Source organism: Heterobasidion irregulare, assembly GCF_000320585.1.
Source record: "Heterobasidion irregulare TC 32-1 unplaced genomic scaffold scaffold_13, whole genome shotgun sequence".
Taxonomy (NCBI): domain Eukaryota; kingdom Fungi; phylum Basidiomycota; class Agaricomycetes; order Russulales; family Bondarzewiaceae; genus Heterobasidion; species Heterobasidion irregulare.
Window position 1 is genome coordinate 200,389 of NW_009258209.1, and position 12,901 is coordinate 213,289.

A 12,901-nucleotide genomic window follows, 5' to 3' on the forward strand; every position below is an offset into this window, starting at 1 on the left:
AGCGGTCAATCATGCATCTCGCAATCAAACGGAGTGGTGATTATTGATTCAAACTAATGTCTGTGAGTTTTCTGATGCAGCGAAAGTCACTGACCCACGAACGACGGTGTCATAGAGTGAGGTACAAACGACTGCAAGTACTTAGGACCTTCGGGAAAAGCCCCAAATCTCACTCGTTCCCCCCGGCCTGGTCCGCCGATACAAAATTCTCTGTATTTCCAGTCCCAGCCAGCAGTGATGCGTTCGTCCATTTCCTTCTCCATGCCCACACGATGATAAAGGTTAACTTTATGTTTTTCTACGAGCATCATCGTTAGCTCATACACCCCCTCCCGCCTGGGTTCTCCGTCTGATATAGGCTCGATCTCCCACGTCTCGGGGTTGCGATTCTTGTTTCTGATTCTCCCGATCACAATGGCCCACGTCTCGCGGTCATCGTACGCTCTCATGTGTTTCCTCCGCCAGCTCTCTGCATTCTCTCGATCCTCGAGACTGACCAGCGCAGCCTTGGCGGAAAAAACGAAGTAGCCGGAATCGGTCATTTTGCCCGTAGGTACCGGACTGGGCAGGCCCACCGACCGCCAGGCTCGCTCTGCAGTGAATGCTTTCATAGCCAGCACTTTACCCCCGCTCGTCTGGAAATACGCGCGACCGCTCTCGCTGGTCTCAGGCATCTCAGGCAGCGTGGAAATCTCGCCCGAGGGCTTGACCCAAGGCGCGATGTAAAGCCAGGTAGCCCTCCCGCGTCCCCGTTTCATCACCTCTTGTATCAACCGTATCGTCGCCTTCGTCCTCTCGTCCTGGTGAAACTGAGATACGTCCAAGTTGACACCCAGCAGATCCATCAAGCTGAAGACCATGTCCACAGGCCGCGAAGACGAGCGGGTGTACGCGGACGCCCAGAGGCTGGTCAGGGACGGGCGATTTCCCATTTCAAGGAGCAGGTTGAGAAGCTCTGCTACCTCTGCGGTTATGATTCTCACTGGGAACTCGTCGCGGCGCTCCCATCGGTCCGGCTCGTCGACGTGGAATCTACCGACCCCAACCCACAAATGGAAGCAAAGCAACGACATGTCGCAGGCTGCTGAACGTCCGTCCTCGATGACGGTCTCGACGATCTCGGAGAGGCTGCTGAAGTCAAAGCCGTACTCGGCACCTCTGGGGCATTTCTCGTCGAGGAAATCTTGGAAGGACGAGTGGGTGAGCTCAAACAGGCACTTGATTTTTCCCTTGCCCGGGGCGAGAGCCTCTTGGAGCGTCCAAGCCCTGTCGGCCCACGACGTCGGCTCTGCCAGCCCCGCCAGCCTGACCAGACCTCCCGGCAAGACAAGACAGACTGCACATGCCGAGTAGATGCGATACATCCGCTGGATCTGCCAGTTCTTATCCGCCTTGCTCGTTTGAAGTATGCAAAGCCGGTCGAGCCAGATATGGGTGCAGGAGAAGAGCTTACGAGCCGCGAGGCAGGCAGTGCGCAGGACGTCAAGTGAGATGGGGTCGGCGTGCGTGGCACCGTTGACGGCGAAAGAGGGGACACTGGTGCCCGACGGGAGCTGGAGGTCGCGCCAAGGATAAGAAATGGCGGCGAATGAGGGCATTGAAGTGGTGGGGCTGTCAAAGGAGATAGACGGATACTGAACAATTTTCAGCACGTCCGAGTCGAGGAATGCGGCACAGTCGATGAGTCGAAATTGGCATGGCATCGTAAGCGCATCCAGGTTCACGGTAGTCCCTGCTAGATGGGAGACTGGAACAGACAGGACTACGTGTGTTGAAAGTCCCGCATCATCTCCATCTAGATCCTGGTGAAAGTTTGTATGCTCGCTAGGAAGCTGTGAATGCGGTTTGTTGTTGGAATGGACTCTACCGAGAAAATTTGAGGACCACGCAAAGTAACTTTTTTTTTTGGAACTCACTCGACTGCTCGCTGTCTATATAGCATTTCGGTGTCTTCGTCTTCTTTTCGAGATTGCATACACAGTCTTAGTGCATGATGGTGAGCTGTACAGGGTTTGGCCAAGGCATGCGTACATGGATACGTGCTCACCTGACAATCTTGATCAAGTTCAAGAAGGACTGGAGGGAGAACTTGATCAAAGGCATGAGTGCGACAAACACGTGTTGCTGACGTCCGTCACGCTCAGACAGTCTCCCAAAAACAGCAACGTAGGTGATTCTCCTTCAACCTGAGAGTCAATATACGAGTTGAAGATCTCACGTTCACTGGTTCAATAAACCTTCGGAAGCATTGCTACATAGAAGGAATTACCCACAAGAGATAACGATGAGATCAAACGTACAAAAAACCATTGGTTAACGACTGGCTGCAATAAGTCACTTTGCTTTGGGTCAGGCGAAGTCTCAATGTCAATAACAACAGCAGCACAGAAAACAGGATTGCCCAAGCGTTGACTTCTCGCGTCAGGGAAGTAGCTTATACTTCCCCCGCGTGCTTGCAATATGACATATCACTTGATTCATCTACCTCGTCTTTCTGGCTTTCTGTGGGCTGCGTGAAGTGGACCTTGAGTGGCATCATCGCAAATTCTAGGCTCTGTGTTTGACTGATCGCGTTGCCAAACCCAGACAGGTCTCCCATCGAGACACGGTAGTTGAGGCACGAGAAATGACGAGAGATTTGTCTTGAGAGGAGGGTATGATGCGAACTAAGAGAGGCAAGCAAGAAAAAGATTCTGAGTGGGCTTGCATGAGCAATGGACTCGAATGAAAAATAGAAATGCCAGCGGACAAAAGCGGCGAGCACTCTCGAGCCGGTCATAGAAGGTCATAGACCATATCCTAAGGTTAGGTCGTACCTTCCAACCTCAGAAGTGTATATAGGAGAGACCCGCCCAATCGGTTCGTCATCGACTATTTATCAGTCTGCTGAGGAGACTATGTAATCAGTAAACTCTCCTAAAACTCCCTTGTTGTGTCCTATTCTCGACGTCATCAGAAGAATCTCGTCTGCAGTCTAAATTATCTACGCTAAAATACCCATTATGTCTTCGACCTGCATGACAGCAAACAGTCCACCAGAGGGAAAGCGAAGAGCCTACGACAACGAGTTCAAGATGCTCAGTTCTCTCCTAACGGTCGTTACTGCCATCAACAACATTGGCTCCTCTACTATACATGGTACGAACAACCGACAACCTTACCATACAACGCCGCTCGATGCGGTAACTTCCGTCATCGTTAGGCGCTCCGAGATCGTTGCAGCCGTTGCTGGTCGAGCCCAGGCAACTGCGCCCACTGGTCTCTCGTCCGCCCCTCAGCCCCATCTCCCTATTCCACCGCCCGCACCAGACCCACTATATTACACAGCACTGACCGCGTCTTCAAAAAGCGATATTCATGTGTTGGCCATGGAGCAAGATGCTGTGGAAGACAAAGACAAAGACGGCCAGGCCGGATGTACAGCTTCCGCGAATGCAAAGTGTAGAGACAAATCTGGCCATGACTGTATGCTACTTGTCAGCGGAAATTCCCATTGGCAAACAGTCAAAGGCGATGGCCTGAAGGGCTTGCTCATTGAGTGCGTTTTCTTTTCGAAAAATCACGTGTTGCCTTCGTCTCTTTAACCACATACTCTACGGCAGTGCAACGTATGACCCGCTTTGCAATCATATCGCAACCTTCACAGATTTCTTCAAGGAATATCGCGCAGCATCTCTTGAAGAACGGACGGACCTCTTCATGACATTCACACATTATCTGATCACGACTTCGTGGCCGAAAATGCTTAGCAGGATGTCGACTCCATCATCTCGGGCATATCTCTATGATCTCTCTAAGCTAGCGCCCTATTTGATAGAAAATGCCTGGGCCGATTTCAACTTGGAAAGGGCTCAAGGCCGTGATTCAAAGCTGATTCAGTATATTGCGACTATGGACGCAGATGCCTTTGGCCTTTTCACAGAGTCATACCAGTTTCCGGGCGACAGCAGTCTGCCAAAGCTGCGCGCGTTATGCGCAGATCTCTACAACAGGAAAGAGCGGGTATGCGTTTATGACAAGGACACCTGCACCGAATTCCATCACCTCCTAGTTGGCGTCATGAACGGTTACTGGATTGCCCTTGACCGACTCAAGGCAGGTACGATGCCATTCCAGAGAGAGCAGCAGACCATCTTCAAACTGAAGAAGAAGAAGTCGGGATGGGTTCTGGGGGCGAAAGCAGAGCACGTTCAAAGTGTACAGCTCGGGTCGCTGGAGGAGATGATGGCTGAGGCGTCCAAGGGGGGCCTAGATAGAACGAGACTCAGGGACTGTATCGAATCACTATCTCGACAAGAATTAGATCACTGGATCACTACCTCCGAACAGAAGCTCAAGGAGTGGTACAAGCCTTTGGAGAAGATCGCCACACGGGTTTGGATTCTCAGCCAAGCTCTATGGGTCTTGGCGTACTCTCAGTCCCTTCGTTTGCACCTCGCTTCTCTGGCACAGGCCGCACTTCTCGCGGTACCTAATGTAGGACACATGTGGACAAGCGATGATGTCAGGATTGGAGCCGTACAACGAGATGGACATCCCACAGGCGTCTGTTTAAGGACACCTAAAGCACCAATGCTCGAGGAGAGCAGTGATATTGAGGACGATATCGATATCGAGACAGAGTTCGGTCAGGTCGAGCCTAACATCGGGCAAAGCGTTGACCGAATTGAGCTATGGCTACGGTGGATCCGTCTACACTCATCTCATTTCGCCTCACTGCACGTCTTGAAAAAATTCTGTACTCGTCATAACATAGGTTTCGAGGTCTCCCTCCTCGCTACGCCTAGAGCTACGTATTCACACAAAATAGGGAAATGGCACCCTGCAGTCTCGAGTCTCTTTTCAGATGCGGAATACGCCAACTCTGTATGTGACACGTTACGAAGGAAGATACTAGCGAACATCGACTTGCCTCGCGCTAGAAATGATCGACCGCTCGCGAACATTTTCAAGACTTTCCAACAAACTTTGGCCGAGGATACGGAACTCGTGTTCTCAGGTACTGTACATTGCGAGGCCGCTCTGGCAACGGCGGCAGCGGCGGCGAACTTGGACGCTGGACAATTCACCGACTTTGATATTGTATGCGTCTGCGTTCTTTTGTCTTCGCTATTTGCTAATCTGCTCATTTTCAGAAGGCTAATCTAGATTCGATGTCGTTATCCAGGCTATGTTGCCCAATCTGCTGGGACTTGTTGGAGATGCTACGGAATTATCTTCAGGAAGCCGCTATCGCCGGAGATGACTGCTTGCAGGTTCGAGGTCGTCACTCCACTGTTTGGCCAACCGAACTGCCACCCTGGACTCCTCTCCCGATCATGAAGATGATGGTGAAACGGTACCGAGGTCTTGTTCGTGATGCTCTTGAAAAGATGATGCGGGCGGCCGTGGCGCCAAGTCTTCATACCCCAAAGCCATCGTCTTCGATGAGCGACTCGGGGTTGGCCAGCGACTTTAGCTGGAGCAGTGACGATGATGACATAGGGAAAGCGATATCGTGGCTTAGCACGAAGTTCAAGGAGACCCCGATCGATCAGTAAAATCATGAGCGTCAATACGATACGAGTCAAAGGTCAAAGGCTCTTGTAGCAATGCTTCTTCATTGGGTAAACACACATTCGAAGGCAATGCTATATCGAAGGATCTACCTTCATGAGATAAAAATGAGAAGAGACATACGAAAAGTCATTGGTTAACGACTGGCCACATTCGACAAGTTACTTTGCTTTAGGTGAGGACTCGCTGTCAATAGCAACAACAGTTCAGAAAACAGGACTGCCCGGGTGTCGACTCCCCCCATTGGGACGTGATTCATACCTCCTCAGCGTGCTTTAAAACCTATCACTTCGTCCATCGACTTTGTCTTTTTGGCTCTCTGTGAGCTGCGTGATGTGCACCTCGAGTGGTCGCATCGCGTAGTCCCGGTTCTGCGTCTGGCCGATCACGCTACCAAACCCAGAAGGATCCCCTTGGTGTGAAGGGATGATCTTCGTAACGCCGACACGAATGATGACCATGTAGAACGCAATCGAGATGATGGGCATGACCTGACACCACACGCATGAGCACGTCAGTGCGTTCGGCTTCAACGGTGAAGGTAGAAACAGAGAATAGGCGCTTACCAGGTCAAGGACAACGTACTGGCCGTTGGAGTGGTTGACGAAACACAGTAATGCTGAAAGGAGGGTGACAGAGTATAGTAGACCAGCATCAATGACGATGAGAAGTACAGGCATGAGAGTGGACCCGGACCCGCCATTGTTCCGGACACGAGAGTTGATCTGCCAAATTCGAAATGCGAGGAGGGCTAAAGTCAAGAGGAAACGATATGAACGACCTGATGTGGCGACCCATATGCAAAGGCGTACATGTGGAGATGAGGTTGGTGGACAATGTAGATGCATAGAAAGCCGTGATCCACTGCCCCGTTCGTTGGAAGAAAATGCCACCCTGTGATGGATCGGCCTGTGAACAAGCCAAACCACTCCCAATGGCTGCAACTGTAGCATTAATCTAGTAATCAGAGTCAGTGAATGACCGCGAACGAATAATCCACTGACCTGAAACCCCAGCTAACATGACAAGGGGAAATATGATTACATAGATGGATTTCCAGACCATATAACAGCGATATATCTGGACCACCGTCGGACGTGAGAAATAGCTATCAAAGCATCATCAACCGGGTACTAACGACTACACTATCACCCAGCATGGTCTGAAAATAATAGATCACGTTCTTGGTGACAAACGTGGACTGCGAAGGATTGGCGAACCACAGGGCAGGGCCACCCGGATAGTTTCTGTTATCGATTAATCCTAAAATAATTCGATGGATGTCAACTCCAAGATGCTGATCGTTCGTTCTTTCAGCAGGGCACAGTTGGAGCTCAAGTGAAGTGCGTACGGTGGTACTGAGCGCGAAGAGCATTATCGCGACGACAACCATGGGTCGATTGATGGTCTTCGTTGGTCGGCGGTAGAGCAAAACCCATAGTGTGATACCAAACATGAAGAGAGAAAATCCTGTGTACCTATGTCAGTCGCGAGAAGATCATACCATAGGCTCAGCAATCTCACCATACAAGACCCCCTCTATTACTGTTGAGACGATACCAGCTTTATCTAGTGGCACATCGGTAAACATGTCCATGATGGAGGGACGAGAGTGAAGGATTGGGAGGGAGGATGATTGAAAAAGAGTGATGCTGTAAGATGGCGAGGACGAGAAGATATCATGGTGCAGGATGTCAACCCGGTCTGGGTATGGATGGCCGAGTTCAGCAAGCTCTGAAACCTCCATAGAGCGCTTTGCGATGTCCTATCTTAAGCACTCTCTCCGACAACCACGTCTCCTTGCCATCAATCAAGATGATCACGAATCAGGCGCACCGCCGCAAAAATAGATGATCATTCGTCTGAGATGTACCAACGAGGCGAATGTCTGTCCGCCTCGATTCTCGGTCAATCGTCCATTGTACGGAAAGGCTGTATGCATCGACGTCACTGTTGATCTAAAATCCTAAGCTTGTATATGCCTACGTAAAATCATTTATGGATCATGGGGATAACGTCACAGGCCTTGTTCTCAACTGTGTCCTGCTCGTCCCAACACAGCAATTGTCCCACTCCTCGTAAAAAAAATCTAAGCACGACTGCAGCGCTGTTATATGTTACAATGCATCGATGTGTCGTCCGGTGCCAAAGTCTTGGGCGACTGGATAACAAATGGGTATATCAAATGACATCTTGTCATCAACTTGCTCAAACCTCGCACCCCGATATGTGGCCCGACGACCTCCAATCACTGCGGGCACAGTTCGATCCTAGAATGATTACCTAATGGTTTCTTGCCCAAAAGAATCAGCATTAGATCTATGGATAAATTTTGAGCAAGAAGAGAATGTGCTCTCTAATTTTTGCACAAAGTGTGCTCAGAATATATCATGATCTGATTAAAAACTTGTTTTGGTATAAAATTAGGCCGGAATTGATTATAAATTCCATGAATTCCACAACATGTGTCCATGGAGCACAAAAGGAAGGACATTTGAGCTAAAATCACAAGAAACTCGCAGATCACATCCTAAACTCATCCTAAATGGTCAACTGATCCCATTCTAATCCCATTCTGATCCCATTCTGACCAAGCTGATCCCATTGTGATCAAATTATTGCTTGATCATTTAATCACAATAGAATCAGCTTGGAATCTGTGGACTATTTAGGATGAGTTTAGGATGAGATCTGTGAGTTTCTTGTGATTTTAGCTCAAATGTCCTCCCTTTTGTGCTCCATGGACACATGTTGCAGCCTTTATAAAATTTCAGCCTTTATAAAATTTCAGCCTGATTTTAGCCTGATCCTATTCTGAAACAAAATTTTAGTTGGATCATCATGTAATCCAAGCACACTTTGTGTGGAATTTGAGGAGCACATTGCCATTTTGTTCAAAAGTTATCTATAAATTTCATACTGATTCTTTTGGGCAAGAAATCATCAGGTAATTATTCTCGGATTACCAATCCCATGGAACTTTGCCCGCAGTGAATGTAACCTCGACACCCTGATGCACACGAAATATCCTTGGCAAGGTAGCTGCCAAGGTGCTCTTGAATTGGTACTTGTCGATGCAGTGATGTTATTTGTCCGATGCAACTCGAGTTTAAACAGTTCTGAGATAACAGAACGGCTGTCTTCTGTTGAGGTCAGTACCTGAAGACTACCTCTGAGCGAGCAGCATTCGCGCCGATGGCAAAACCTGCTAATCCTGAGGATGTCGAACTTGCGCGCTCATGGTGCCGTAATCCCAGACAGTTAATATCCTCCGACAGATCTTGTGGCGCCGTCGAACTCAATCCCTCCCAGATCAATCTTGATCGTCCAAAGCAGCGACTCGGACTTTATCTCCGTAACAACCTGGTACTGTGTACACTGTGGTCGCCCTTTAGACGGGCATCGTGAGCGCTATAGAGGAGGTCGGACGAGACTAGATCTGCAGCGCACAGTGTAGTATTCGACGTGACTTTGACTTGGAAGCGCGTCATTGTTGGCTTATTATAAGCACACACATGCCATCCCCGAGCATTGTGAATTCATGGCAGATGCTCGGAAAATTACCAATTTGGGTCGCAAAATTTAGCGATTTCCCCGAGCCTTCCGTATTTGTATATGTGCTTAATGGGCTTTGTGGATGGAGGATCGAGCTCGAGGGAATAGATGATGAAGAGACGGAGAGACGGAGGTTATTTTGGATGTCTTTTGGATGGAGCGCTGCCACTGGGATGGTGTCCCATGACGAGCTGCTGACTTGGCGGCGCGGCGACGGTCGCATCGTGCGCGGACCTCGGACCTGCGCGGCGCGTCGTCATTTCGTCCGATGGGCCTGTCCCGCGCTTTCCCCCTTGTTTCCGTTCCATATAAACCCGTGGCACCGTGCCACAACGACGTTCTCTACGACTGACTGCTACCGACCGGCTCGTCGCCACTACCATCTTCTCGTCTTCCATCTCCCATCTCCAGCCCCGGCCTGAACCCAACCGATCTCGACATGGTCAACTTTACAATCCTCGCGGGAGGTTACTCCACCTTCGTCGCGTCCTACCTCTTCAACACAGATGCGTCCACGCTCACACTTCTCAACCAATCGCCTACCGGCGCGAACCCCTCGTGGATCACGCTCCACCCTTTCAATAGCAGCATCTTATAGTGCGTGCCCACGTTCTAACATACTGAATACGATCGCTGATGTGCACGATGCATGTGGAATACTCGACACAGCGCCGTCAATGAAAACTCACAGGGAGGGCTCCAATCGTTCTTGGTGGGACCGCAGGGCGCGTTGAATGGCCCGTTCGACCAGACAAGCTCGGGCGGCGACAGCCCCGCATTCACAGTGGCGCTCACGACGGGCCAGGTGGGCATCATGAACGTGAGTTTCTCGTCTCGTGAATAATGCCCAGTGGCATCCTTGCGTATGTGCTTACTGGCGTGTCAATTTGCGGGCTGGACAGTACGGCTCCGGCAACGGATTCGTGATCCCGACGTCGCCCGACGCGCTGCACTTTGACGCAGACGCCGCCACCCTCATCACATTCCCTGCCCCCGTGTCCCATCCCCACATGATCCTGGAGCACGGGAACGAAATCCTCGTGCCGGACCTCGTAAGTCACCAATGATTCGCTTCGCCGTGGCTATTTCTGATCAGATTCGAATACGGGCCGCGGCGGTTGGAAATATGTAGGGTGCGGACAAGATTTGGAGGCTGCAAGAGGATGAGAGCCCCGGCAAGTGGGCAATCAAGGGACAGATCCCGCAGCCGTCGGGCAGCGGCCCCCGCCACATCGCAATATCTGGTGCGTCTTGCGCGCGTTCGTGTGTCGCTTTCCTGATGCCGTCTGCCGACTGTCTTTCAACGCCAGATGAAACGCTGTACACCCTGCACGAGTTGGCGTCGACGGTCACCGCCGAGCGCGTCCCCGCCCCACCGAATGGCACGTCCATCATCACCTCTGACCTCTCCACCGTGCCCCCGAACAACCTCACCGGCGCTACCTGGCAAGCGGGCGAGATCCTCATCCCCAAGCCCAATGCAAAATTCCCGGCGTCCTACGTGTACGCCTCGAACCGCAACACCGGGACCACACTCGACCCGCGCGGCGACACCGTCGCGATCTTCGCGACCTTCCCAAAGCTGAAGCTCGTCGCGCAGGTGTACACCGGCCTTGAGCAGATCCGGGGCATGCAGTTTGGCGGAGAGAACGACGAGTTCCTCATTGCAAGTGGTGTGGTTGGCACAGGTGGCGTCGTCGTATTCAAGAGGACAGAGGGTGGCACAAATTTGGTGGAAGTTGTGAGGAACACCGATATCCCGAACAGGACGAGCTTCCTGTGGGGTAAATGGTAAGTAGATGACATTTGAGCGTGAAGAGTATGTCCCATACCCTATGCCTATAAAAGGGCATGCTTTCGAGTGAAACGAGATGTTTGGCATCAAAAGCGAAATATTCATTCTCTCTAAGAAACGAGTCATGGAGATGATCTCATTGTGGAATGTTGACATACCCTATTAGTGAGATGGCTTCAGCCACAGCCGGCACCCTGCACCCTATTCTCACCTCGTCTTCTTGAGAGTGTGTTAGCGACAATCTTCATATGAGAAACAGATGAAGTTGAGTGAATCACTGACGACGGTGCCACTGAGAAGGAAGTTAATGAACCCAAAATTACAGAAGAGAGAATGCCGGTATGGTATGCCTGAAAATCCTGAAATTAGACTGAAGAGTATCACGCTGTGCCGAGGCCCAGGACAAAAGACTTCCAATAACGAACGCGACCATCAAGAAATTTGCCTATGCACACAAAGCCAAGTCAAATACGAAACAGCTAGCTAAGTCCCGTTGGAAATCGTCATGGGAGCGCGAGCATGCATATGAAGCCGAACCAAGAGTGCGAACTGTAGGTCCTACCAGGGGGTAACTGGAAACCGAGATGAGCAAAGCAGCATACTAATAAGCTCTAGCTAAGAGCCTAGGGCCAGGTCATCGACTGAGAAGCTGCGGCCAGACAGATACAACCATGAGATATGCCTAGGATGTCATCTTGGCCAGAGAATAGTCTTCAAGTTAGCAAGAGATGTGCCGTATTTGAAGGGAGATCGGTGTATGCAGATTATATGCGCAACAAACATAGCATACAATGACGCAGGGAACTCGGGGGACGGAAGTTGCGCGGACGTTCAACGTTTTGATCGTCTGTGTTGCCTGTGTCTTTCGCCGCAGTGACCAACGACAGCAGAGGAGGAAAGGCTGTTCGGATAATGAAAAGGCTAACAATCTATGACACGATCAGACCCAACGCAGATCGCTCATGCTCTGACTGCTAGATGAGCTCGTGGAGGTCCGGGTGCTATCAAACCAAAGTCCTCGTGGTGAAATGATTCAGATTGAGAGTCATCCGCCAGGATGGGGCCAGAGAATCTCAGCGTAGAAGTAGAGCGCAGACCCAGGCTCGTGAAGCACAACACTGGACTCTGGAGACGAGAAAAAAAAAGTCAGTAAACAAGTAAAATATGGTGTTATGATACATGAATGTGGACTGCCGGTATCGCAGAGCCATATGCAATGTGCACTGTTGGCCGTTCTTTGGAAATCCGATATTGCTAGTTTGCTACATTTCAAGAGAAACACCGTAGCGGGACGAGGAGGTTCGGTCGAGGTGCACAGATCCAGCCGTTCAAGCTCCGCCATTTTCGTCCACCAGGTCCCGTTCCTCAATTTATCATCACTTCTTTCTGGAGAAGTTCCCACCTCTGCTCCGTTTTTGGGTCTCCCTTTCAACCTCGCACTGAAAGAGGGTTTGCGATTTCAAGAATGTGCGGGTAATTCGATGACCCTGGCTCATGAACGTTACCGTCGTCGCCAGGCTCCTTCCTAGGTTCGATTCGGCCTTTCCGCTGCAGTGAGCATCTTTGCCTGAATGCAGGTTGTTCTTTCAAGCGGCAGTCCGTCGATCCTCCACTGTTGCCAATGCCATCGTGTTCGTTATCGGCCTTGTGCGGAAGACAGCCACTCCCTTGTTGCTCTCTCCGCCTCGTTATGCGCTGGTGTGAGTAATTGATTTTGGAAGAAGCTCGTGAACCTCGGTAATTCGGCAGTGAGCTCGCCTCCATATCCTCTCTGCACGCGATCCTGCTGACCGTCTCTCAGCCGATAGGACCCTATAGGACCCAGCCTTCTCTTCCAGTGAAATTGATTTTCTTGTCACAATGGTGTGTGGAGTCCTCTGAAATCCTCCGCCGAGCTCCGAGCGCCTATTTTGCCACGCTATGGACTATGGGCCTGCGCTTCCCGTAATTGATCCGACACCAGGTTCCTAGAAGCTCTTCTGGCTTACATTGCCG

The 12,901-nt window shown here is 50.7% G+C and overlaps 6 protein-coding genes across 6 annotated transcripts; 2 read left to right on the forward strand and 4 right to left on the reverse strand.

The window, feature by feature from the left end:
- Window positions 1-20: 20 nt before the first annotated feature.
- HETIRDRAFT_390743 (uncharacterized protein) lies at window positions 21-1,043 on the reverse strand. The gene has a single exon (XM_009554321.1). The coding sequence runs from the start codon at window positions 930-932 to the stop codon at window positions 87-89; it is 846 nt and encodes a 281-aa protein (XP_009552616.1). The 5' UTR covers window positions 933-1,043; the 3' UTR covers window positions 21-86.
- A 109-nt stretch (window positions 1,044-1,152) lies between these two features.
- On the reverse strand, window positions 1,153-2,727 carry HETIRDRAFT_148956 (uncharacterized protein; the record flags this gene model as incomplete). Its single annotated transcript, XM_009554322.1, has 3 exons — window positions 2,048-2,727; window positions 1,917-1,982; window positions 1,153-1,863 (listed from the first exon to the last, which is right to left on the reverse strand). Coding segments are annotated over exons 1-3 (831 nt in total), but the record flags the coding sequence as incomplete, so codon positions are not given.
- HETIRDRAFT_330730 (uncharacterized protein) lies at window positions 2,435-2,599 on the reverse strand (the record flags this gene model as incomplete). Its single annotated transcript, XM_009554323.1, has 1 exon — window positions 2,435-2,599. One exon carries the CDS (start codon window positions 2,597-2,599, stop codon window positions 2,435-2,437), a length of 165 nt encoding a protein of 54 aa, XP_009552618.1.
- Window positions 2,728-2,944: 217 nt separating the features above from the next.
- Window positions 2,945-3,764, forward strand: HETIRDRAFT_442448 (uncharacterized protein; the record flags this gene model as incomplete). The annotated part of the gene is made up of 2 exons (XM_009554324.1): window positions 2,945-3,538; window positions 3,603-3,764. Coding segments are annotated over exons 1-2 (696 nt in total), but the record flags the coding sequence as incomplete, so codon positions are not given.
- A 2,067-nt stretch (window positions 3,765-5,831) lies between these two features.
- HETIRDRAFT_430652 (uncharacterized protein) lies at window positions 5,832-7,153 on the reverse strand (the record flags this gene model as incomplete). Its single annotated transcript, XM_009554325.1, has 6 exons — window positions 5,832-6,047; window positions 6,123-6,307; window positions 6,369-6,500; window positions 6,561-6,636; window positions 6,695-7,026; window positions 7,081-7,153. The coding sequence occupies 6 exons, from the start codon at window positions 7,151-7,153 to the stop codon at window positions 5,832-5,834; spliced, it is 1,014 nt and encodes a 337-aa protein (XP_009552620.1).
- Window positions 7,154-9,412: 2,259 nt separating this feature from the next.
- Window positions 9,413-10,994, forward strand: HETIRDRAFT_390749 (uncharacterized protein). Its single transcript, XM_009554326.1, has 5 exons — window positions 9,413-9,708; window positions 9,781-9,931; window positions 10,014-10,163; window positions 10,244-10,355; window positions 10,422-10,994. Exons 1-5 carry the CDS (start codon window positions 9,551-9,553, stop codon window positions 10,904-10,906), a joined length of 1,056 nt encoding a protein of 351 aa, XP_009552621.1. The 5' UTR covers window positions 9,413-9,550; the 3' UTR covers window positions 10,907-10,994.
- Window positions 10,995-12,901: the final 1,907 nt, after the last annotated feature.

Coding starts and splice junctions, on each gene's coding strand:
- HETIRDRAFT_390743 (XM_009554321.1), bottom strand. CDS start 932: ATGGGAAATCGCCCGTCCCTGACCAGCCTCTGGGCGTCCGCGTACACC.
- HETIRDRAFT_390749 (XM_009554326.1), top strand. CDS start 9,551: ATGGTCAACTTTACAATCCTCGCGGGAGGTTACTCCACCTTCGTCGCG. Junction 9,709..9,780: donor TTCAATAGCAGCATCTTATA/GTGCGTGCCCAC, acceptor TACTCGACACAG/CGCCGTCAATGAAAACTCAC. Junction 9,932..10,013: donor GCCAGGTGGGCATCATGAAC/GTGAGTTTCTCG, acceptor CGGGCTGGACAG/TACGGCTCCGGCAACGGATT.